The 25644-nt window shown below is 52.9% G+C and overlaps 2 protein-coding genes and 1 non-coding gene across 12 annotated transcripts in view; 2 read left to right on the top strand and 1 right to left on the bottom strand.

Annotated features, from left to right (window-relative positions):
• Nucleotides 1–14201, top strand: part of ODF2 (outer dense fiber of sperm tails 2) — a 34944-nt gene extending 20743 nt beyond the window's left edge. For 5 of the 9 annotated variants that reach the window (XM_041004670.1, XM_041004675.1, XM_041004674.1 and 2 more), the window contains 9 exons: nt 781–852; nt 1864–1935; nt 2040–2156; nt 2523–2708; nt 3285–3394; nt 4237–4372; nt 7613–7723; nt 7839–7943; nt 8861–9192. In XM_041004670.1, the coding sequence (XP_040860604.1) occupies nt 781–852; nt 1864–1935; nt 2040–2156; nt 2523–2708; nt 3285–3394; nt 4237–4372; nt 7613–7723; nt 7839–7943; nt 8861–9082 (1131 nt within the window). In that variant the 3' untranslated portion in view covers nt 9083–9192. Of the gene's footprint in view, nt 1–780; nt 853–1863; nt 1936–2039; nt 2157–2522; nt 2709–3284; nt 3395–4236; nt 4373–7612; nt 7724–7838; nt 7944–8860; nt 9193–10246; nt 10348–11681; nt 11845–12256; nt 12383–13336 lie in introns of those variants that run through there. The other 4 variants (XM_041004667.1, XM_041004668.1, XM_041004669.1 and 1 more) reach the window with 2 other exon arrangements.
• A 1803-nt stretch (nt 14202–16004) lies between these two features.
• Nucleotides 16005–25644, top strand: part of GLE1 (GLE1 RNA export mediator) — a 29841-nt gene continuing 20201 nt past the window's right edge. For both annotated transcript variants that reach the window (XM_040963052.1, XM_040963051.1), the window contains exon 1: nt 16005–16146. In XM_040963052.1, the coding sequence (XP_040818986.1) occupies nt 16048–16146 (99 nt within the window). In that variant the 5' untranslated portion in view covers nt 16005–16047. The remainder of the gene's footprint in view (nt 16147–25644) is intronic.
• On the bottom strand, nt 23092–23201 carry LOC121145204. Its single transcript, XR_005881985.1, has one exon. It is a non-coding gene; the product is annotated as a U6 spliceosomal RNA (small nuclear RNA).

Raw genomic sequence — 25644 nt, 5'->3', positions numbered from 1 at the left:
GACTGATTTTAAAAAGCCAAGTTGGGACCCAGGTGCCATGGTGTAGCAGCTAAAGTCCTTGCCTTGAACACGCTGGGATCCCATGTGGGCACCAGTTCTAATCCCGGCAGCCCCGCTTCCCATCTGGCTCCCTGCTTGTGGCCTATGAAAGCAGTGGAGCTCCAGGCTCCTGGCTTCGGATTGGCACAGCACTGGCTGTTATGGTCACTTGGGGAGAGAATCATCGGACAGAAGATCTTCCTCTCTGTCTCTCCTCCTCTTCTCTATATATCTGACTTTGCAATAAAAATAAAATAAATCTTAAAAAAAGAAAGCCAAGTTGTGCGTCTGGTGCTGATAATGCCACCGTCCCATATGGGCACAGGAAGAAGCTCCTGGCTCCTAGCTTTGGAGCGGCCCAGCCCGTCATTGCAGCCATTTGGAGAGTAAATCAACTGATGGAAATCTCTGTTACTTCTGTAACAGCCTTTCATATTTATAAATCTTTTTTTAAGAAACCAAGTTGAAATATGTAAATGCTTGTGTAGTTAGCAAATTTAGCCTTCCCAGCCCACACAGCTTCTCTAGGTGTGGCAGTGAGCAAGTGCATAGGGCCAGGGCAGTAAGTGCCCCATCAAACTGGTGACGGGGAACATGGTAGCTGTGGACAGGACTCTGTGGTCACTTACTGGTACTAATCTATCGTTGATAACATAGAGTTTGGAGAGGCATCAGCCGATGGCAGATGGCGGGATCTGTTGCTTAATGACCTCGCTTTCTCTCCCTCGCCGTCCCTTGAAGGATTCTGAGAGACTGATGGAACAACAAGGAGCACTACTGAAACGGCTGGCGGAGGCCGACTCGGAGAAAGCGGTAACAGCGGGACCCCTGCCCTGGCTGCCCGGGCTGGCTCCCCCACAGAGACCCGAGCGGGAGAACGGGACCCCTGCTCTGGCCTGGCTCTGACTCTCACTTCCCTGAGCTGTCGGGTGGCCTGGAGGCTCGTGGCATGTCTGTTTCTCTAGGCTTGAGGTCCATCACTTGCAAGCTAGGGGTCCAAAGCTGGACAGCGATGTCGGGGACTATAATGTTTATGTCCATGCTCGATGTGATGATGGACTTACAGATTCCCCAGGGTCTGAGAAACCCAGATTGCAGTATTTGCATCGTGACTTCAAAGTGGATACTTCATGACTCAGCAGTCCCAATTCTAGACTTTTCTAGAACATTCCAAAGACCATTACATAGATTCTAAGTTCTTCAAAGTGAAAACGAGAGCCCCCAAAAAATGAACACAGGGTGGTTCTATGTTCAGATAAACACAGGGAAGTCTTGGTGGGCTGGAATTGGTTAACAGGCTGCTTAACTTTGAGCCCTGTTGAGGCCTCGAGGAGTCTCCAGGAAGGTAGCTGCACAGTGTTCCAGCAGTGTGGCCAGCTGAGGGCCATCGAGGGAAGGGCTGAGCTGAGGGAGGAGTGGCAGCTGGGAGCTCCTGCATCCCCAGATGGTTGTGCCTCAGTAACCTGTGACATTAAATTCCTGTTTGAAGAGGTGCCAAATATTTAATCACATTTGGCGAATGTGAGCTTTTAGGCTAGGGAACAGCAAAACATGCTAATGACTGGACTGTTACTATAGTGGGCTTAGGTGGTTCTTTAGAGATTTTGATTGTTAATATTTTCTAAAAATAATACCATTTTTTGAAATTCCAAAATTCATGTTTGGTGTTTAAGAACAACATTTTGCAACACATAATGTTGAGTGCTTCCTACCTCTTGGTGGTGTGGGCCAGTGCATTTGGGACCCGGGCTTTTCTAAGTCTCTCCCTGGGCTGGGCCTCCTTGGCATCCCGAGCGGCCCATGACCATGTATGTTCTCTCGCAGCGCCTGCTGTTAATGCTGCAAGACAAGGACAAGGAGGTGGAAGAGCTCCTCCAGGAAATCCAGTGTGAGAAGGTACCGTCCCCAGCTCTGTGCCTTTGCACCTTGGAGCGTGGTGCGGCTGCAGAGAGCTGCTGCCATCACTACCCAGCTTCATCCCTTTGTCCGTCTCTCCAAAGGCCCAAGCCAAGACAGCATCTGAGCTCTCCAAGTCCATGGAGTCCATGCGTGGGCATCTGCAGGCACAGCTCCGGTGCAAAGAGGCTGAGAACAGTCGCCTATGCATGCAGATCAAGGTAGGAAGGCGTGCGGGTTGGCGAGCGGGAGGGCACGCAGGAGGGCAAGTGGGAGGCCTGGCCCTTGGCTGCAGGGATGCTGCCTGCCGGAGCACCAGGCAGAAGGGTTGGGTGCATGGCCAAGGCTCCTGGGGGTCAGGGGAAGTTACAGCTCTGCTGAGTGAATGGAGGTCCTGGAAGGACTCTGGGGAACTGTTCCCTAACGTCCAGACCCAGCCGGCTGAGAGGCCCAGGAGGGACCAGAGCCTTGCAGGCAGCATCCTGACCTGTTTTTCTCCCTCTCCCTCTCTCCCTCTGCCCTTTCCTCTCCTCCCTGGCCTTCCCTTCTCCCTGATTTTCTTGACTTTCCCCCCACTTCCTTCTCAGAACCTTGAGCGAAGTGGGAACCAGCACAAGGCAGAAGTGGAAGCCATCATGGAGCAGCTGAAGGAACTGAAGCAAAAGGGAGATCGAGACAAAGAGGCCTTGAAGAAGGCCATCCGAGCCCAGAAGGAGCGAGCCGAGAAGAGTGAGGAGTACGCTGAGCAGCTGCACGTGCAACTTGCCGACAAGGTGGCGGAGGGGTGGCCGGAGGGATGGGAGTTGTGGTGGCCAAGTAGGCACAGATGAAGGGCTGGGGCCATGAGAGTGGACAGCGACTAGGTGCAAGGATGGATGGCTGATGGCCTTGGGCAAGTGGACAGTGACTGTGTACACGGATGGAGGCTGAAGGTGGGGGCATGGCTGAGTAGGCAGTGACTGGGTGCACGGACAGAGGGCTGGTGGAGGTGGCTGAGTAGACACAGTGACTGGATAGAGTGTGTGGATGGAGGACTGGAGGTAGCAGGAAGTGTGGAGGCACTGGAAAGATGGCTGATTGGCGTTGGGGAAGAGACAGATGGGTAGGTGGGCTACTAGTGGGATTGTGTAGCTGCATCCACACATGAGTAGGAGTGGCAGCTCAGACTGCACGTGAGTGCTGGGAATCAGTCCAGCTGGCCCTACCACGGCTCCTGCTGTTCTCCAGAGAGGGGACGTGCAGTTAAGTTCAGGGTGCCAGAGAAAAGGGAGGTCTAGGACGTGCCCCGCCCCACCCTTGCAGCCTGGATGCTGGCTCAGGGCTGATGAGCCACTGTCTTGTGTCCCCAGGATCTTTATGTCGCTGAAGCTTTGTCCACTCTGGAGTCCTGGAGGAGCCGCTACAACCAGGTCGTGAAGGACAAGGGAGATCTCGAGCTGGAAATCATTGTCTTGAATGAGTACGTCTTTGTGTTGGTTAAGGAGCCAGTTGAGGGACTTGGGTGTGCAAGTGGAGGGGGCCTGGCCACCTGAGGTGGGCAGGGCACATGCTCCAAAGGGAGCCAGGATCCTGGGGCTCCCAGCCAGGGGCTGCTTGGGCTGACATGTGGGGTTGGAGCTGAGGTCCTACCCGGTGGCAGGGACGGGGAGGACCAGCTTTATTGGTCATGGAGGCCTGGTGCACTGTCCTCCTTGTCCCCGTGCTCAGAGAATGGGGAGCAGGTCATCCATCTTTTTTTTCGTCCTCCTAGTGACAAAAGCTGCTTTTGTTTTTTAGGATATATTTATTTCAAAGGCAAAGTTGCAAGTGTATAGAGAGGTCTTCACCCACTGATTCACTCCCCCAAATGGCTGTATTGGCCAGGGCATGGCAGGTTGGAGCCGGGAGCCAGGACCTCCATGTCTCCCATGTTGGAGACAGGGATCCAAGTGTCTGAGCTTTCACCTGTTGTCTCCAAGAATACTCTGGCAGAAAGCAGGTTTGGGAACAGAGCAATAGCCGAAATATGAAATGGCACTGTGAAATAGGATGGGATGTGGGTACCCTTGAGCAGTGGCTTAGCCTGCCATTCCACACACCTGCCCCAAGGGAGACGGCTGGACACGACATGAGGACAGCACAGCAGCAGTGTCATAAGGCCAGGTGGTCCCTTGTTCCTCTGCGCGAAGATAGGGCTTGAAGCAGGCAGTGTGCCAGGAGGCTGGGGCCTGGCCTGGGTAGGTGAACCTGGTCCCCGTCCCACAAAGACCTAGGCTCCTGAGAACCTGTGCAGTTGATTCTTCCCATGTGTGTTTACTTCAGCCGGGTGACAGATCTTGTCAACCAACAACAAACCCTGGAAGAGAAGATGCGGGAGGACAGGGACAGCCTGGTGGAAAGGCTGCACCGGCAGACAGCCGAGTATTCCGCGTTCAAGCTGGAGAACGAGAGGCTGAAGGTGCGCAGTGAGATCCGGGACTGGGCACTTGGTGGGTGAAGATAGGAGCCAGAGGGTCAGCAGAGGCTGGGGGCTGGGGTGATGCCGCTGGCACATGCTCTGGGCAGGAAGGCCTGGGTTCCTGATTCTGCCTCAGAATAGCTGAGGGCCTGGGCAGGACAGTACATCTTTTCTCTCTCTCTCTCTCTTTTTTTTTAATATCTTTTTTAATTGGAAAGTCAGATTTACAGAGAGAAGGAAAGATAGATCTTCCATCCACCAATTCACTCCCCAAGTGGCTGCAACGGCTGGAGCCGATCCAAAGCCAAGGTGCTGGAGCCTCCTCTGGGTCTCCCAAACGGGTACAGCGTCCCAAGGCTTTGGACTGTCCTTGACTGCTTTCCCAGGCCACAAACAGGGAGCTGGATGGGAAGTGGGGCTGCCGGGATTAGAACCGGCGCCCATATGGGATCCCAGCGCCTACAAGGTGAATTTAGCCACTAGGATACTGTGCTGGACCCAGGACATTGTGTGTCACGTTGCTGCTGTTTCCATAGCAGGAGGAAACAAGGTCTTTGAGCGGTGAATGCGTGGGAGGCGCTCATGGACACGCAGCCCCCACACTCGCGCGAGAGCTGACCCAGTGTTACTGCGCATTCTTCCTGGGGACTGCTGGCCCTGCAGTAATGCTGACACTGCCAGTGATCTGCTCATTGGGAAGCTGAGGTGTGTGTGAGAGCGAGGTCAGCTTTCTTAGCAAGATTTTGCCCAAGGCAGTGTTGGAGTTGGAATTTGAACTTGTGTTGGATTGTTGAGCTCTGGCTCTTATGGTCTCCTCATCACACACAAGGCAAGGGACACCTGGACCCTAGGGGTGACAGCTCAGAGACTGCGCACACAGGGCGAGGGGCACCTGGACCCTAGGGTGACAGAGACGCACAGGGCGAGGGCACGACCAGGGCAAGACAGCGCACACGAGGGCACTTGGACCTAGCGTGCAGAGACAGCGCACAGGCAAGACTTGACCTAGCGGTGACAGCTCAGAGACTGCGCACACAGGGCGAGGGGCACCTGGACCCTAGGGTGACAGAGACAGCGCACACAGGGCGAGGGGCACTTGGACCCTAGGGTGACAGAGACAGCGCACACAGGGCGAGGGGCACTTGGACTCTAGGGTGACAGAGACAGCGCACACAGGGTGAGGGGCACCTGGACCCTAGGGGTGACATCTCAGAAACAGGTTTGATATACTTACTGATTTCAGCAGAAACATTTAGCTTATTTTTTGGGAGGGGGGTTGTTAAAGTTCATTTACAATTTTCTTTTTTTTTTTTAAAGATTTATTTTTATTACAAAGTCAGATATACAGAGAGGACAGCCAGAGAGGAAGATCATCCATCCGATGGTTCACTCCCCAAGTGAGCGCAATGGCCGGTGCTGCGCTGATCTGAAGCCAGGAGCCAGGAACCTCTTCCGGGTCTCCCACGCGGGTGCAGGGTCCCATGGTTTAGGCCATCCTCTACTGCTTTCCAGGCCACAAGCAGGGAGCTGTATGGGAAGTGAAGGTGCCAGGATTAGAACCGGTGCCCATATGGGATCCTGGTGCGTTCAAGACGAGGACTTTAGCTGCTAGGCCACGCCACCGGGCCCCAAGATTTATTTTTAAAGGTAGATTTTACAGAAGGAGAAGGAGAGAGGTCTTCATCCGCTGGTTCACTCTCCAAGTGGCTGCGTGGCCAGAGCTGCGCTGATCCAAAGCCAGGAGCCAGGAGTTTCTTGTGGGTCTCCCACAGGAGTGCAGGGGCCTAAGAACTTGAGCCATCTTCCACTGGTTTTCCGAACCATTAGCAGGGAGCTGACTGGGAAGTAATGATGTGAATTGGTAACCATGTGTGATACCAGTGGTAGCAGATAGAGAATTAGCTTGCTATGTCACTTCGCTAGCTCCTCTTACTGAGCACTATTCTGATTTTTTTTTTAAAAAAGATTTATTTGAAAGGCAAGGTTAGGAGAAAGAGGATGATATTGAAAGAGTTGGGGCAGGGGATCTTCCATCTTATGGTTTTCTCCCCAAATGGCCACAACAGCTGGGGCTGGAACAGGTGAAGCCAGGATCCTGGAACTCCTTTTCATGGATGCAAGGACTTAAGTCCTAGGACTGTCTTCCACGGCTTTCCCAGGAACATTGGCAGAGTGCTGGATCAGAAGTGGGGCAAGCGGGATCCAAACCAGTGCCCAAATAGGATTCCAGTGTTGCACATGGTGGGCATAATAACTTGATGATCTTGGATTGGTGCACCTGTTTTTCATCCTGGCAGCTGTATTTGTGTAGTTGATACACTCTTGTGCCTGCCCCCACTCAGCAGGTGTTTGAGAGCCATCCCACTGTGTGCAGGGGCTCAGTGCTGCTCAGTGTGCCGTTAGTGAATACGCCAACGTAGTCCGTCTGAGGTAGACGCTTGGGTTGTATCTTTGTCTCTCTCTTGTTAAAGACATATTTTTGTTTATTCAAGAGGCAGTACTATTCCATCCATTGAGCTAAGAACTCCATCCGGGTCTTCCACATGGATGGGGAGGGTCTCAAGCACCAGGGCCATCCAGCAGTTTCCCCATCCTATTAGCAGGGAGGTGGATCAGAAGTAGTGTACTTAAGTTCTTTTTTAGCAGGTGTTAGCAAACAGTGAATTAGAAAACTTACACTTCCAACAGCGGTAGTTAAATTTACAGCTGCTCTGTTTCCTTGGCAACACGTGGTATTGTCAGTCTTTTTGGTGTGACGCATTGTGGTGGGAGTGTAATGGTAAAACTGAAGGAGATCAACTGGAAACGTGACGTCTACTGGGTGATTCCTCGTGTGACAGCTGTGTGATACAGTGACTTACACGGCACATTTACTGGCTTGACATTCACAGCCTGTAGTTCGTTTTAAAAGCATGTAAGGACAAATCAGAAGGCTGTTGCAAGCGCTGAGAGGAATGCCATAACTGCGCCTGCGGGGATGCCGTGTCCCGCCGGGCCTGGGCTGAAGATGAGTTTGACCTTCAGTTTTGTGAAGGCACACGCATGTTTTATAAGGAGAGACGGAAGTCACTGATGTGTGGCGCTCCTCGGTCGGGCTGGAGTTAGGAGTCTAGTCCAGTGCCTCTGGGTCTGAGAGGGCAGGGCGGGGGGCTTTCCTTTGCTGGCTGCTTGGAGGATAGCTGATCTGGGGAGGGGGCGTCTGAGCTGGTTGGTTACACAGGAGCCCCCACGCCCTTCCAGGCTAGCTTTGCCCCGATGGAGGACAAGCTCAACCAGGCGCACATTGAGGTCCAGCAGCTGAAAGCATCGGTGAAGAACTACGAGGGGATGATTGACAACTACAAGAGTCAGGTGGGCCTCCCGGCTGCCCCGGCCCCGCTCCGTCTGCCCCAGGAAGGGCCCCGTGTGCAGGGGGTTTCCCCCAGATCGGCCCTGCGCAGGCGCTCACTGTGACGTTGGTTTGCAGGTGATGAAGACAAGGTTGGAGGCTGACGAAGTGGCTGCCCAGCTCGAACGCTGCGACAAAGAGAACAAGATCCTGAAAGACGAGATGAACAAAGAGATCGAGGCGGTAAAGCTCTCATTCCTCCCCCCTCCCCCACCCAGTTCAGATGTCCCATTTAGTGTCTGGACCCGAGGGACAAAGATGGACTCTCTAGCATGTGTCTGCCCCCTCTCCCTTCTGCCATGCTGCTGCTTTATCCCTTTCTTAACCTACTGGCTTCTTCCTTTTTCACATTTCCTTGCAAAAGCACAGATGTGAGAACAAAAGCCCTTGCTACTTGGAGTGTCCAGGTGCGCTTGGATAGACCAGGTCTTTCGCTCTGCCCCTGTGCCTTTAAATGCCCCCTCCCCTTCCCGAAGAGATGATCTGCTGACCAACATACAGGGTCATCTTAACCTCGGACATGAGTTCAGTCCGGGCTCGGCCACTAACTTGTGTCATAACCTGGGGCAGTTCGCTGCCCCCTCAAGTACTCGGGCACCTCCGCTTCCTGCCCCAGCTAGGTACGAGGATGGACCAAGACCAGCGAGCTCTTACCTTTCCCGACTCGTGGCGTGGTGTTTGCCTTCCTGGGGATTTGGCGCATCACAAACTTCGATCTTGGCCATCCTAGTGCCTGAGCCTGAGCAGAGGGTTTCACGCCCTCGGACCTAAGTGTCCGTCCGTGGTGACAACAGCACCTGCTTCACAGGTTGTTGACTGAGTGAAAGAAGCAGTTGCAGGGAGCCCCTAGCAAGACGCTGGGCCACCCCCACCCCACCACCCCCACCCCTGTGTTTGTTGCATGACTGAATGAATGCCGAGACGAGGTTTGGCCAAAAGCGGGGCTGGCTGCTTGCTCAGAGGGCCACGAGGAGGCCGCGTTGGGCCCGTGGGCTTGACAGGCTTCTCTCTGGAGTACAGCAGCCCCACCCACCCCAGTAGACTGCCTATCCCCAGAGACGGCCGGGCCCTGCCCAACAGTGCCTTTCTCCTGCCTCTAGGCTCGTCGGCAGTTCCAGTCCCAGCTGGCTGACCTTCAGCAGCTGCCCGACATCCTCAAGATCACGGAGGCTAAGCTGGCCGAGTGCCAAGACCAGCTGCAGGGCTATGAGAGGAAGAACATTGACCTCACAGCCATCATATCAGACCTGCGCAGCCGGGTAAGGGACTGGCAGAAGGGGTCCCACGAACTGGCCCGAGCAGGGGCCCGCTTACCAAGATGAGCTGCACGCCCCCACCCCCCCACAAGGGAGGACCACTTTTTCTTGGCTGCTGCTTTCTGAAAGAAGTGAGCTATCATCAGTGCTGTGAAATAAAAGTCTGGTGTGCCAAATACCTTGCGTTTGCACCAAGTGATTGTAGTAATACGACTGCACTCTCCTGTGGCGCCATCGGGCCCTGCTCTTGTCCCTGCTTAGCGCTCACCTCTGCCCGCGTCCTCCAGCACACACCCACCACGTGTGCCCCTCTTCTCCACCTGTGTGCCCTGCTCTACCCGCCTCTCCTTCCTCTCCACAGATCTCCTGCCTGAGATTCTGCCCAGAAAGACAGAAGAGAAGCAAGTGTTTGCTTTTCCTGGATATCTGTGGTTAATGGGCATCATGGTGTCCACTTGTTGGCAGTGTGACCTTGGGCAAGGCCCTTCCCCTCTTGACCTGCTTCTTTGGAATAATGGAGGAATGTTACTTGTTTAGGGACTCCTCTGTGCTGCAGCATTCTCATTTCATTTCCTATTTTATTAAAAAAAAAAAAAGTAGCCCAAGGACATAGAGGGGAAGAAGTCATTTCCCAACGTCTCAGTGCTAATAATACCCCATGGGGGTCCAGACCTCCCAGCCCACTCAAGCTCCCATGTCCATGTTCTCATTACTCTTATCTCTAGACTGCCTCCTCCACTGGATCTGAGCATTGCCAAGAGCCCTTGAGGCTCTGAGGTCTGAGGCCTCTGGGTCACCTCTCCCATTCACCAGCCCATCCTGTTGCCTTTCTTGCACTTCCCCCAGTTAAGGGGCAGATGAACTTGCTGGTACCAACACCACCAGTCCCATGGACCACTTAAGGTCTCCTGTCCACTTGCGTCTTAACACCTGCCCCGCATCCCAGCTGGGCCTCTGAGTGACCACTCCTGGCCAAGAAAGCATCGCTGCGCTTCTTTAGCATCCCAGTCTGGATCTTCCTGGCATGGCAGTACCTTCTGTCTCTGCAACGCAGCTGCATGGCCTAACCCGTCCCTGCTCTCCTCTCTCCTCCAGGTTGCGTGTTGAGACCTGGACACCTGCTGAGGGCTGCACGCCTCTCTCCTGGGTGTGAATGACAGGTTACAGGGAGAAGGGAGGAGCAGCGTGGGAAATGCCTTCATAAACCAGTCTGTGTTCCTGTCATTTTAGATCGAACACCAGGGGGACAAGCTGGAGATGGCGAGAGAGAAACAGCAGGCCTCCCAGAAGGAAAATAAACAGCTGAGTCTGAAGGTGGATGAACTGGAGAGGTTAGAGACACTTGGTCCCATCTCTGTCCTCTCCCTAGGACCTGGAACTTTCAGCCACTTAGCTGCTTTGTGCTCAGTGTGCGGAAGTGTTTGAGGGACTCAAGGCCCCGCAAGGTACTAGGCAGACCTCAGAGGGAAAAGCTGCTCCCGCTGAAGTGGTAAGCATGGGCAGGAGCAGCAAGATAGAGTCCTGGCCTGGGTGGCACCCCACAACCGAGCGTGCAGGATCACCTCGCCGAGGCACACTTGGTCCCAGCCAGCCACGGGGCCTGTGGGAATGGAATGGCCAGGACACAGAGGTGCAGGGCATTGCCCCTCAGCCCTCCCAGCAGGACTTTTCTGAAGGACTCTTGTCTTTTCCTTAGGGCTTGTGAGAGGTCAAGAGTATACCCTCTTACCTGGCCTTGGCTGCCATCTCTGCTACTCTAAATCTACACTGGGCTTCGAGCAAACCATTTCCTTTGAACTTGAGTTTTCTCATCTTGAGAAAAGAAAAGGGTAACTCTTGCAGAAGAACTGTTGGTATTATTCTTGTAAAAGGCTTATTAGCACGTTTCTTGGCAGAAACTCCCTGGAAAGGTTTCTGTCTGTGAACTTGGGGGACAGGTTCACAGGTGATTCGGCCCAGGCCTCAGAGCCAGTACCTGGCAGAGCTGAGCGCCCCCCGACAGCTCACGTGAGCTCTGATTCCAGTCTTAGTTTCAGGATGGTCAGAAGCACCACATGGCCAGTACAGCCTCCAGGGAGGCCAGGGCCAGCTGGTCTGCTCCGCCCTGCTGACCCAGAAAGTACAGTTGTGCCAGGAAGACCTGTGCTATCCGAAACTGGAAGGCGTCTTGCCAGGGTGGTGGAGGATTGCAGGTACACTGGTCCGGCCATTTCTTTCCCATTGGCTGGTCACATAAGATGTTAGGTGGCCAACTGAGGTCCCTTTGCTGAGGGAGGTGGCAGTGACCAGCACAGGTGATGTGTCTGACTCAGTCCAGGGACTTCCCCCCTTGGAGATTTTGTTGTGCCATCTGGAAGTGGGTCAGTAGTGGTGGCGGCTTTGTGAGGTGCCAGCAGCTGTACTCCTTGACAGTATGCAACGCAGCGCAGCCAGTGCTTGCTCAGCCAGTGCTTGCTCTTCCTCTTACTGTCTTCCAGCCAGCGCTCCTGCCGCACGGTGCTGGGGAGCCTCGCCGATCTGCACGTCTCTCTGGTTTCTTTCCATGGTTTCCTGGAGATCTGTGATGTGATGACATCCCCCGGCCAGGAGTGGTGGCAGCTCCCTGGCCGGGAGGAGCAAGAGCAGTGGGGGCAGGTACAGGATCTGATTGGGTGCTCTTGCCTAGGAAACTGGAGGCGACCAGTGCCCAGAATATCGAGTTCCTACAGGTGATTGCCAAGAGGGAGGAGGCCATCCACCAGTCCCAGCTGCGCCTAGAAGAGAAAACAAGGGAATGTGGGTCCCTGGCGAGGCAGTTGGAGAGCGCTATTGAAGATGCCAGGAGGCAGGTCAGTCGCAAGCCTGTTACTAATGAGTTCTGTGACCTTGGGTAGATCGGGCAACCTCTCTGCGCGTATCTCCACCTGAGAAATGAACAGGCAGTAGTGCTAGCCTCATGGCTCTGTTGGAAGGATCAATGAGTCACTGTTTGTTGGAGAGGACAGGGTGATGACTCAGTGACTCGCTGCCTTTTTGGGACTCTGATCCATCAACTCAGTGTTGGGAAATGGTGGATGCAGCTGGTGGCAGGAGTGCCCTGGTTAACTCCTGCCCCTCAGGTGTCAGTCAGTACATACCCCACACTGCTGTGCAAATGTGTGGGGCCAGATGGCAGCAGTGGCTGGCTGGCCCTCCCCCTGCAAGGGCAGGTGTTCCACGGATGAGGTAAGCCAGCCCCCCACCCCTGTGCCTTCCATGCAGGTGGAACAAACCAAGGAGCAGGCGCTGTCTAAGGAGCGAGCAGCTCAGAGCAAAATCCTTGACCTTGAGACCCAGTTGAGTAGGACCAAAACGGAACTCAGCCAGCTGCGGAGGAGCCGTGATGATGTGAGTTGGCTGCGAGGGCCAGGAAAGTGTGGAGTAGGTGGGGGTCTTGGCTGCCCGTGGGCCGGCAGGGCAGCACATTCTGTCGTTTCAGGACTGGGACATGGTTTTAGTTTTATGCACTTCCCTCTTCCTTAAGGATATTCTAGCTTTTTTTTTTTTTCCCCTAAAATAGCTTTATAAGATACAATTTACATTCCAAAACTTTGTTATTCTTTAAATGAAACAATGTGGTAGATTTTAGTATATTCAGGGTAGTATAATTATCACAGTCTCAATTTTTAAAAACCCTTTTATTTATTTGAGAGAGAGAGAGAGTGCTCCCATCCACTGGTTCACTCTCTCAGATAACCCACAGCAACTTGCACTAAGCCAAGGCCAAGGCCACAAGGAGCTGAGAACTTAATCCAGGTCTCCCACGTGGCTGGCAAGGAGCTAGACACGTGAGCTGTCACCACTGCCTTTGAGGGTCCAGATGAGCAGGAAGCTAGAGTGGAACCCAGGCATTCTGACAGGATGGGTCACCTGAGCTGGTGACCTAACCTAAACACTTATTCCCCCCCTGAAAAAAGTGTATATATATATATATAACATATATATAATATTTTAAAAGATTCATTTATTTGAGAAGCAGAGTTACAGAGAGGGTGAGAAACAAAAATCTTTCATCTGCTGGGGTTGGGCCAAGCCAAAGCCAGGAGATCTCCCACATGGATGGCAGGGGACCAGCCTGGAAGTAGAATGGCCAGGACTGGCACACACATGGAATACTGCCATTGCAGGCAGCAGCTTCATCCACTTACAGCATATGACACTGGTCCCCCAGGGGTATCCCGACCAGTAGTGACTCCCTGTCCCCCTCTACTATCCCCTGACAGCCACTAAAAACATCCCCGTGCATCTGGGTTTGTCTGTCGTGGACTCCTCAGCGACTCACCCATCTGCTCCTTCTCTTAGGCGGACCGCCGCTACCAGAGCCGGCTGCAGGACCTGAAAGACCGCCTGGAGCAGTCGGAGGGCACCAACCGCAGCATGCAGAACTACGTCCAGTTCCTCAAGTCATCCTACGCCAACGTGTTTGGGGATGGGCCTTATAGCACCTTTCTGACCAGCTCCCCCATCCGCTCCCGGTCGCCTCCTGCCTGAGGTGCTTGATGCCATGGCAACCCGTGGAGTTGTCAAGCCTGGAGCGGAAGCTTATTCCTCTTTCTCGCTGCCCTTGAGAAGGCGAGTTCAGGATCTTGTCCTTAGCACTTGGTTTGCTCCCCTCTGATGACAGACAGTTGTCAGATGGGAGTTTCAGTCATCTTGGCAGGTGTTAAATTAGCACTAGGTATAGGTACCAGAATGGAGCTATGGTGGCAGGGCCGGGATGTTCTTCTCCCAACAGGACATCTGGCCTGGACCTTCTCCTTCGGCTCTCTCAGCTCCCATCTTTTCAGGAATCTCTCTGAAGCAGCAGGAGCCCTCCCAGGTCGTGAGCCTCTCTGCTGTCTTCCTCCCTCTCTGATGTGGGTCGTCTTTGAGGCTCCCGTCTCAAGTTTAGTGGGAGGCTGGCTTGTGCCAGCTCACCTGCCCAAAGCGCTTCCCCACGGTCCTGTGAGGGCTGGCGTCCCTTTGGCCCGGTGCAGGTGTCGTCCCAACTTCACTTTTTTTTTTGCCTGGTTTGTTTCTCGGGGGTGCATTTATTCTTGAAGTATTTGTATGGTTTTACAAAATGCTTTTTATAATCAGTTGTTTTATGGCTCCATTGGATGATTTTTTAAAATCCCAATCCCTTTTCTAAAAATAAAATTCTGTAAGAGCTAGTCAATGGTTTTCAGGTGTTCGCTGCATTACTCTGCTTCAAACAGATCCCTGTAATGATGCATGTGTATTACCTTTTTTTAATATATATATATTTATGTACTTATTTGACAAGGTAAAAGAACAGAGAGAGATTGCCCATATGCTGTTTCACTCCCCAAATGGCGGCAGTGGGTAGGGGTGGGCCAGGCTGAAGCCACAATTCTGGCGCTCCATGCAGGCTCTCCCCCGGGGTGGCAGGGGTCCTGCTGCCTTCCAGGCACATTAGCAGGGAGCTGGATCGGAAACAGACCACCAGGCAGGGCTTGAACTGGCGATCCTATATGGAATGCCAGTGTTGCAAACTGTGCCACACAGCAGGTCTGATGGGTCTTTTTTTATTTCTAAGATGTCAACTGTTCTCTCGACTGTTAACATTGTGGTCTATTTTTGTTGACGTCTTTCTGTCTTTATAAGAACAAAGTCAGGCCCATGCAATAGCCTAGTGGCTAAAGTCCTTGTCTTCCATGTGCCGGGAACCCATGTGGGCGCTGGTTCTAATCCCAGCAGCCCTGCTTCCCATCCAGCCTGTGGCCTGGGAAAGCAGTGGAGGACGGTCTAAAGCCTTGGGACCCTGCATCCATGTGGGAGACCCAGAAGAAGCTCCTGGCTTCGGACTGGCACATGCCCACTCTGTCCACTAGATTTTTCAGGACATTTGTAGTTTCTCTAGACAATTTCTCTTGGGCAAATCATCACAAAATTGGCCATATGCACACAAACTTGATGTAAAGGGATCTGAATTTTACATTTTATTTATTTATTTTAAAGATTTCTTTTTATTGGAAAGGCGGATATATACAGAGAGGAGGAGAGACAGAGAGGAAGATCTTCCGTCCGATGATTCACTCCCCAAGTGAGCCAAGCCAGGAACCTCCTCCAGGTCTCCCACGCGGGTGCAGGGTCCCAAAGCCCTGGGCCGTCCTCGACTGCTTTCCCAGGCCACAGAAAGGGAGCTGGAAGGGAAGCGGGGCTGCCAGGATTAGAACCAGCGCCTACATGGGTTCCCGGGCGTGCAAGGCGAGGACCTTAACCACTGCGCCATCGAGGCAGTCCCTGAATTTCACATTTTAAACAGGACTTTCCTTACAGAGGACACTTGACAAACTTTATTATAACAGCGTGTTTTTTAATCCGTGAAAAACCTGTAGGGTGTATTGCTGGGGCTTGGTGCTATTATGTTGTTTATTTCTAAGGGTTAGAAAAAGTTCTGGGAGGGGAGTTGTCAAAACGTTTGTATGGCTTTCACTCCAGAAAGAACCCTGTTTACCTCAGAGATCCTGTGACATGAGGGCACAATAGAGCCAGCAGGCAACGCGGGGCTATATTAGACTGGGAGATAACGCCAAGGCCGTAAGAACCCCCATTCGCTATGTAAAGTCTTTTAGTCTGTCCACCCACCCGTGGATCTGTCTGTCGCTCATTTTTCGCCCGGCTGGAAGAGAAATGCCAGACGCTGCTGTGACCGAGTCTCTGGTCGCGGGGTGGTGGGGAGACGCTCCGGGGTGCGCCCTTTGTGGCGGCGGCTTCAGCAGGAACTGCCGGGTCCAAGGGGAGCCGCGCTCGGCGCTCCGAGGGCTCCAGCGCCCGCGCGCGCCCCACCGCCAACGGGCCCAGCACGCAGGCGCGCCTCCGAGGTCCGGTTCACGCGCAGGCGCGCTCCCGAGGTCCAGCCTCACGCGCAGGCGCGGGGGCGGGGGCGTGCCCTCGGAGGCGGGGCGCGCTCCGCCGTTCGCAAAGGGCTGCGTGCCCCGGAAGCGGAAGCTGCGCTCCCTTTGTCATTGTCTGATTGGAGCGTAGTTTGGTGTCCCCTCGCGCGAATCATGCCGTCCGAGCGCCGCTGCTGGGAGACCTTGGAGGCGCTGCGCAGCTCCAGCAAAGGGCGCCTGTGCTACCACCGCGACTGGCTGCTGCGGGGCGAGGTGAGCCCTGCCGCGTCCGGAGCGGGCTCGTCCCTGGGCCGGGGCCGCCGCCCTCAGGCCGCTCGCGAGGGGTGGGTGGGTGTTGGGGGGCGGTGACTGCGCCCCGTCTCGGTGTGTGTGTGTGTGTGTGTGTGTGTGTGTGTGTTGGGGGGTGGTGACTGTGCCCCGTCTGGGGTGTGTGTGTGTGTGTGTGTGTTGGGGGGCGGTGACTGCGCCCCGTCTGGGGTGTGTGTGTGTGTTTTGGGGGGCGGTGACTGTGCCCATCTCGTCGTGTGTGTGTTTGTGTGTGTTGGTGGGGTGGTGCTGTGTCCACTCTCGGTGTGGTGTGTGTTGGGGGGTGGTGCTGTGTCCAGTCTCGGTGTGTGTGTGCTGGGGAGCGGTGACTGCGCCCCGTCTCGGGGTGTGTGTGTGTGTGTGTGTGTGTGTTTGTGTTGGGGGGCGGTGACTGTGCCCATCTCGGTGTGTTTGTGTGTGTTGGGGGGCGGTGACTGTGCCCATCTCGGTGTGTGTTTGTGTGTTTTGGGGGGCGGTGACTGCGCCCCGTCTCGGGGTGTGTGTGTGTGTGTGTGTGTTGGGGGGCGGTGACTGTGCCCATCTCGGTGTGTTTGTGTGTGTTGGGGGGCGGTGACTGTGCCCATCTCGGTGTGTTTGTGTGTGTTGGGAGGCGGTGACTGTGCCCATCTCGGGGTGTGTGTGTGTGTTGGGGGGCGGTGACCGCGCCCTGTCTCTTGGTGAGGGCACTTGCCGGTGACTCTGGCCAGATAGGACAGGGAGGGGTGGGGGGCCTCGCTCTTGTAGGGTTGGAAGGCTGTAGGTTGGCTACCTGACCTGGGCCTGGGGTGTCTTCCCTTCATGGTGGGCAGCGCTCTGCAGCTCTGCTGGCATCATGACCATCCGAGGTCAACTCTTGCCCGAGTCCTTCATCCGCTGTGTTTGCTTTCTGCCACCATTGCTTTCTGTTGCTTTCTTTTTTTTTTTTTTTTTTAATAATCTTAGTTTATTAGGGTACAAAGGGTCACGGGCTACAGGGTGAAAGTGGGTAATATCATTGTTTCCACACTAATATAATCATTTTGCCCTGTATCTAGGGTTAGGGGAGTAACAAAGGGGAAAGCCCCACCCTACCTCCCACTCATCCCCGATCCCCAACATGAGGCGCGCTCCAAGGGTCCTGCTCATACAGTTTTGATAGTTCAATCAGTTCTGGATTGCTGCCAATCTCTCCGTCCCAACCGTAATGAAACCTATTCAGAGTCTACTGGCTGACAGTCTCTTGATGGTTGGGGTTCCAAGATCAGCAGTTCAGTTCGAGAAATATCCAAAGAAACTTCATCTGAGTTGATCCCAGATCTGATTCTTGAGTGAGTTTGCTAGTACAGACTCCAACACTGTTCGTCACACCAATCAGCTTATGCATATGCTGGTCGTTGCGATTGCTGGGTCCGTTCGGCTTCCAGCCCTGTCTTCCTTGTGAACCAATGGGTGTTGTAGTCCAGCTCGATTCTACCCACTTCATACTCGGTCTTCATGCAAACCAGTTGGAGCTACAGCCTAGTTGGGGCGACTCCCCAAAACCCCTACCAGTTCTGCCCCCTACCCTGGTTCCCATGCTTGCCAGTATGCACTGCAGGCTTGTCCAGTCTGTCCCACATCCCAATTAGCTCTCGCACACGTCAATGGACGTTGAAGCCTGGTTCAACCCAACCAACCTATTATCCAGCCCATACACCCACTGGCAGGTGCCTTTCTGTCAAGCCACCCCTGCTCCTAGCCTGGGTTTCATGCTGTCCAGTGAGGGTGGTAACCCTGAGGGAGGTGCCCACTATTTCCCTACTAGGTCACACCCACTCCCAGAGTATGCCGTCTCCAGGTAGTTTTGGCATTTGACTTGTCAGAATTGGCTCCTAGTACCAGCCTCTGCCAGCTAACGCTGTGGCTAAGCCCAAACACCCCTCAACCCACTCTAATTTTAACTTGCACCAGTCAGAACAGTCAGCTCACCGTGAGGCCCACAGGTGCTATAGCCCTGCCTAGTCTGAACTGCCCCCATCCGTATTCACACTTTCCAATGGAAGTAGTTATCCAGCAGGGGTGCCCACGTTCCCCTGTTGGCTTTGCCTCCTCCCTGATTGTCACATGTGCTGTTTGTGTGCTGCAGCCACATCTGGTACGGCTCATCTCACCTTGGCATTACTTGTTGTGTACTGGTATGTGTTGCAACCGAACCTGGCTCGGCCCACACTCTGTTCTGGTGCTCGGATTCACCAGAAGGTAATGTGAACAGATTCAGGCTGGTCTGCCCCCAACCCATGCCATGTGTATGCCAGTGGGATAATTTTCATTGCCTGTTCTGGGTTGTTCCCTATTGTGCTTCTTGCGCTTACCTGCATGGGACTGTGTCCTGCCAGAGAAGTTGCCCAGGCTCCTCCACCAGAACCTCTCCCAATGCCAGTTTTCGCGCATACCAGTGGGTCCATGAGCCAGCACTACTCAGTTCGCCTGCTATCCTAGGAGGAACAGTGGCTTTTCCTGCCTGGCCTCCGACCCAAGCTGGTTCTTGTTGTTGGATATTTCAACCCATCCATGGCTCTTCCATACCCCTACCCAGCTCACACATGGTTCAGTAAGGGCTGAGACCTAACCTAGTCTGTCACACAACCCTCCCCGGTCCTCCAGAGCACCAGATGGTGTTGGAATTTGGCCTGGCTTGGTGCTTCCCATCCCAGTCCACAATTGTGCCAAGTGAGATTACGATCGTATCCTGATCAGAATGTAGCCTCAGTTCCAGCCCATGCGCTCCTTGGTGGGAAACTCAACCCAGCTAGGGTGTCCCGTTGTTGCCCCAACTGGGCCTCTTCCCTGCCATAGAGCAGGTGTAGGCCGGTGGTTGTTCTGTCTCCGCTTGGCAGAGCCCCTCACTTGTCCTGGCCCCTTGGATGCTGTGGCTTAGTGCCTCTGCCTCACACAGATCAGTATGTGCAAGGACCTACCTGGCATGAGCTGTGCTCCAACCTGATTTCTGTTGTTACTTGTGAGTTAAGGTTTGTTCAGCCCTGCCCATTCTGCCCCCTTCCAGTGGCAGCCCGGCCCACCCCACATCTTGTTTAAAGATGCACATTTGGGTGCTGCTGCCTTGACCTACCCTGACTGTTGTGGATTCCTTTACCCATGAGTGATGGCAGATGGCGTGGTCACACCTAGCTTAGACCATTGCAACCCCAGCTTGGGAACTAACCCGGGGGACTTGTATTCCAAAGGGTTAGGCCCACACAACCCCACAGAGCCTACCCCCAGCCCAAGTTCTCTTGTGTGCTGGAGAGTGTCTTGATCCTGCCAAATGTGACCACTCCACAACTCCAACACTCAGTCGGGCAATGGTACCCAACACTGCCAAAGAGGCCCCCATCCATAGCTTCGGTGTGGGCTAGTATGTGGTGATCAGTGATGTTCTATACTAATATCCCATCTCTGAATTCATAATTGAGCTGTTGCATCTGTCTTACTAAAATTATCTTCTGGACACTTCCCCCAAACCACTAGGTCTTGGTCCCCATGCCTGCTTAAATCTTTCATGACCCTGTCACTGAGAATACCCGAAAATTCACTTTGCACCTACATTCAACCTAGTCTTAGTCATGAGTGACCCAGGCAGCAACTACATATCTTGAAAACCCCAGAGTTTGCCCTTCTGGGCGGCCAGCAGGCAATGCCTGGCACCATGTGGTGCACTGGCCGCCCTGGGGGAGGCCGAGGACTCGTTCACTGCCTTGTGGCAGTGTCTTTGGCGTGAGTCCCCCGCATTGGGTCCGACCCGGCAGGGGCACCCCCCACAGTAGCCACACTGCAGGGAGCGTCAGTTGCCCCAGAGCCCAAGGACCGAACTCCTCCCAAACTCCCCCAGCCGCATGGTCTTAGCAGCTGGGCGGAGCTAGGAATCGCTTTCTGTTGCTTTCGTGCTGGAAGTTGACTTTTGCCAGGAATTGGTTGGGACTTGGGTTGATGTGGCTAAGTTGGAAACTCAGTATAGTTGTGGTGTTGGGGCTGGGACCCTAGGGGAGGGGATTTTACTGCTTGCCATTCTAAAGATTATTTTGACTTGAAAGAGTTTCACAAACACAGGGGGGTGAAGAGAGATAGGTTACATCAGCATGGACTGATTCACGCCCCAAGTAGCGATGATGGCTGGAGCTGAGCCATTTTGAAGCCAGGAGCCCAGAGCCTCCTCTGGGTCTCCCACGCGGGTGCAGGGTCCCAAGGCCTTAGGCTGTCCTCCACTGCTTTCCACAAAGAATAATAAACAAACAAACAAACAAATAAATAAATACATAGATGTAGATGCGCAGCTGTCCTGTTTCTTGCTGTGCGGTACCTTAGGGCCCCACCAGCATGAAAGCTGTCACTTGAATGGAACTCTAACCCAAGGTATATCTCTTTCCTCCATAAAGCTAGACTCTCCCAGTTAACTTGTTACAATACAAAGCAAACTGGTTGCTTTATTTTCTCCCTGGTTAAAGTATTTGTGTCAGTATAGTCTCGTGGGTTCTAATTTTATTTAGTGGGAAGCTTTTTTTTTTTTTTCTCTCCTGAAGTATTTTTTTGAGAGGGTGACGGTGAGCGACAGATCTTGCATCTGCTGCTCCCCTTTCTGTATGCCTGCAAGAGCCGGGACTGGGCTAGGCTGAAGCCAGAAGCTGCAGACTCCATCCGAATCTCCTATGGGGTTGGCAGGAACCCTGATCCCCCAGCCTCAGGCACTCAGAAGGTGTGTGTGACCCCAGTGGGGCCTTTTTTGTGCCACAAAGCTGCAGGTGCTCCCCATCCCCATCCTGGCTGTATTTCATTTGATCCCAGATGTAAGTGGGATAATTGGGCTGTTAGTTCCCTTTGGTGTGTTTGGTAAAAACAAGAAGGCATCCCAGAAATGAAGTGCCTTTCTTGCTGGCCCCACCGTGGAAGCAGTTGCATGTCCCACCCAAGCGTTTCAAATGGAGGGTGATGTTCACACACCTGCAGCTGACTATGCTCATTATTGCTTTAGGGTCTTCTCAGGCTGAACTTGGAAATTGTGTGTATGTGTGGATACACAGCTGTGAGCACACACAGTAATGTATATATTAATATTCGAATATTGGTTTATGGGGCCAGCCTTGTGGCACAGTGGGCTAAGCCATCACTGGTCGCCTGTTCTCAAATCCAGAGCTGCTAAGTGGAATCCTCCATGGCAAGTCAAGGGGTGGGGGATCTTGTCCTGCCGCACCTCCTGCCCTTCCCAGGCAGTGAAGGGTGCCTCTTCCTGCTCAGCTCTGGTGCCCACCTTTTCTGCCAGGATTCTCTCTCTTTTTCTCTCTCTTTTTTTAAAGATCTATTTTTATTGTAAAGTCAGATATACCGAGAGAAGGAGAGAGAAGAAGATCTTCTGTCTGATGATTCACTCCCCCAGGTGATCGCAGTGGCCAGAGCTGAGCCAATCCAAAGCCAGGAGCCAGGAACTTCCTCCAGGTCTCCCACTCAAGTGCAGTGTCCCAAGGATCCCATAAGGGATCTTGGCACATTCAAGGTGAGGACTTTAGCTGCTAGACCATCATGCCAGGCCAAATAAGTAAATCTTTTTAAAACATTACTTAGGGCCTGGCGCCCTCCTCTCTATGTATATCTGACTTTGCAATAAAAATAAATGAATCTTAAAAAAAAAAAAAAACACTTAGGTGAGTTCTACCACCCTCCCACGGCCTGCCAGTATGATTATTTTATTCATTGGTTTTTATTTGAATTTCACTTAAGGTTTCATTCTCTCTCCCTTTATTGATTTTTATATTTTAAATATGTGAAGCATTAATAAGATTGTAAAATCAAGGGACTGGTGTTGTGGCATAGTAGATAAAGCCTCTGCCTGTGATCCTAGCATCCCATATAGAGATCAGTTTGTGTCCCAGATGCGTCATTTCTCTTCCTGCTTACTGCTAATGATGCAGGCGTGTGGGCCCCTGTCCCAGCCTGGGAGACCTGGGTGAAAAAGCTAGACTGATTTAGCCTGGCTCGGCCCTGGCTTTTGTGGCCGTCTGGAGTGTGAACCAGTGGGCAGATGCATCTGTTTCTGCCTTTTTCACTTTGTGGCTTTCAGATACAGACATACATCTTTATACACACACACAAATCGGGGACCAGGTTTGTAGTGCAGTAGATTGAGCTGTTGTTTGCAATGCCAGCATCCCATACAGGAGTGGTGGCTCAAGCCTTTTTTTGTTTTGTTTTGTTTGTTCTGTTTTGTTTTTTCCAGAGCTGACCAGGTCCATTAATCCTTAGTTGTAAAAGTCCCACATCGTGTTGCAGCCTCTGGTGGCAATAACTTAGAAGTCAGTCTGGAGCTTTCGTCTTGGTCTCTCTTAGATATTTCCCCACCCCACTCAGTGTGGGTTCAAATTTTGATCGCTCCTTTTCCAATCCAGTGCTCTGCTAGTACTCCTGGGAAAGCAGCTAGAAGATGGTCCAAATTCTTGGACCACATCTGAAACTCAAATGGACTTCCTGGCTCCTGGCCGGGCCCAGCTTGAGCTGTTGTGGTCATTTGGGGAGTGAGCCAACAGCTAGCTGCAAAAGCCCTATCTTCCTGTTATTCTGCCTTTCAGGTAAATAACTTTAATTGGAAAAATTTACAGGGAGGAGGAGAGACAGAGGAATATCTTCTGTCCAATGATTCACTCACTAGCCTCAACAGCTGGAGATGAGCCAATCCGGAGCCAGGAACATCTTCCGGGTCTCCCATGTGGGGGCAGGGTCCTAAAGCATTGGGCTGTCCTCAACTGCTTTCCCAGGCCACAAGCAGGGAGCTGGATGGGAAATGGAGCAGCTGGGATTAGAACCGGTGCCCATATGGGATCCTGGTGCGTTCAAGGCGAAGACTTTAGCTGCTAAGCCACGCCGCCAGGCCCTCTCCCCTCCAGTCTTAAAAATATGGAACACTTCATGAATGTGTGTGTCATCCTTGCACTGGGGCCATGCTAATCTCTGTACTGTTCCAATTTTAGTATATGAGCTGCCAATCTTCTGTGTAGTTCCAATTTTAGTATATGTGCTGGTGAAGCGAGCACCCCTGGCCTGTATTTTTCGATGACTAATATTCCGCTGATTGTATATTTTATAGTTTCCTTAAATTTCTTCCATGTTCCAATCTGTTCTAATGTTTAGATTGCTTTCAAATTTGCTTTAATGATATCCTTTGTGCCTTGTTCATATATTAGGCAAGAATCTATGGAGAACAAATTGGTGAGAGAGAGTGTGTATGTGTGCATTTTTGGAGGGTGGTTATAGCTACTCGGAGAAGCACTTAATTAGGAGACTTGGCTCACACATTCATGGCAACTAAGGAGTCATGTGCCATGTTATTGGCAGCTTAGAGATTCTGGGATGCTGGTAGTATGGTCAGCCCTGCCTCAAAAGAGCCAATATGAGAGCTGTCAGCTCAGGCCTGCAAGTCCCAGACCAGCAAGGAGCCCTTGTGGCAAATCCAAAAGTCCCAGGCCAGTAAAGGGCCATGGTGGCAAGTTCGGAAGTCCCAGGCCAGCAAGGGGCCCTGGTGCAAAATCCTCATGTCCCAGGCCTGCAAGGGACCCTGGTAGGATGTCCCAAGCCAGCAAGGCCAGGGCTCTGAGGTCCAGGGTAGGAGCTACAGTCCCTGCTTTCAGAGTGGGAGACCAGTTTGCCCTCTGCAGTGACTGTCCCCAGAGCCTCACACTATATCCTCTGATGCCTCGGCTTCTTGTCACCTTGTTCTCCTCAACTCATGCAGTGTCATCTGAAAACACCCTTAGAGACTGACTTGAAATAGAACTTGACCGGATTTGTAAATGTTCATCATCCAGTCAGCTTGACTCCCACATTCCCCCATTGCAGTTGTCACTTCTGTAGTTAGTTATTTGGCCTGATGGTCCTTTTAATATTTATTTATTTTAAAATTTTATTTTTGTTTTTATTTTTGATGTTGCTCACATAGTTCACAAGAATGCAGGCCTATGAGGACCATCAAGTAGGGTGGGGAGAGTTGCTATGGAGGTGGATGGGGCAGCTGCTTCCAATTTTCCTCCTCTTCCCTTTTCTCCTGTATGGGGTGGAGGGCAGGGGAGGTAGAGAGGTCTGCTGCCTAACAGAATCAAGTCCCAGGATGGGGATGTCCGGTTGATGTCATCTTGGAACCCCCGAAGTGGAGACAAATGTTCCAAGGATATTGCTTGAGTAGTGTTGAGTTCTGAGACACTATTAGTTTTGTTGCTTCAAGGTTGAGAAAATCCTTCCGAGGTCCACTGGCTTCACGCATGCACCTCGGCATGCCGTCCACTGCACAGACATCAGCAGCCGAGGGGACCCAGTCCCGAAACAGGCATTCCAAGGCCAGATTACAAATTCTAGGGTTTTCCATGTGGCTGAAATTGGAAGTCCAGTGGTCCAGTTGTGGATTCCCCTAAGAAACCACACCTTGCATGACCCCAGACCTGACTCTTGCTTGTGCCAGCCAGTAAGGTCCAGTTCAGTCTGTCATCATATCAGCCTGTGTACATACTGGTGTCCCATGCAAACCGACAAGTGTTTCTGCCAAGTCCAGCCCAGCGTGTCGCAGACTTAGAGCTTGCACACACCAGGGAGAAATGCAGCCTAGTTGGGGTGACCACCAATAAACCCCACCACGTCTGATCCAGCCCTGGTTCCTGCACATGCCAGTATGTTCAGCAGACTGTTCCAATAGAGCCGCATCCCTGTCAGGCTCTCACATACACCTATGGATGTTGCAGCTTAGCTCAGCTCACTGCACCCCACAAACCAGTCTCCATGTATGCTGACAGGTGCCGCCACCTTGTTCAGTCTGACCTGCCCCCAACCCTCTCTCTCATGCCTGTCAACAGGAGCTGTAGCCCAGTGCCCACAATTTCCCTACTAGATCGAGTCCCGTTCCTGGATCTTGCACTTTCCAGGGAGTATTGTGATCCAGTCTGACACAGTTTGCACCTGACACTTGCTAATGGATGCTGCAGGAAAGTTGGTCATTCGGCACTTAATCCTGGCCCTTGCCTGCACCAGCAGATGTAATGATCTGGCCAAGCCCGGCCTTCCCACAAACCCAGCTCATATTCAGGCCTGTGGTTTTTAGAGCCCTGTGTCCCCCAGTCCCAGTTCTCATGCTCACCAGTAGGAGAGGTGGCCAAGCAGGGAAGTCCCCAAAGCCCCCCAAACAGGTTCACTCCTGGCCTGGGGTCTTGCATGTGCTGATGGGTGCTGTGGCTCAGTCTGGCATGGCCCATCTCACCTTGGCATTCGCCAGGAGGTGCTGCAGCTTAGCTCTGCCTAGCCAGCTACCAGTCTTGACCTGCCTCCCATCCTGACTCTCACACCTGCTCATAGGTTTTGCAGACTAGCCCAGCCTGGCCCACTTCTAGACCTGACCCGTATGTATGCAAACAGGTACTGTAGCCCAGCCTGAACTGGACTGCCCAGTTGTGGCTGTGTCTC

This window comes from Ochotona curzoniae, unplaced genomic scaffold (assembly GCF_017591425.1).
Source record: "Ochotona curzoniae isolate NIBS_2020 unplaced genomic scaffold, NIBS_Ocur_1.0 scaffold_3208, whole genome shotgun sequence".
Taxonomy (NCBI): Eukaryota; Metazoa; Chordata; class Mammalia; order Lagomorpha; family Ochotonidae; genus Ochotona; species Ochotona curzoniae.
This window is presented reverse-complemented; position numbering and strand designations above follow the sequence as displayed.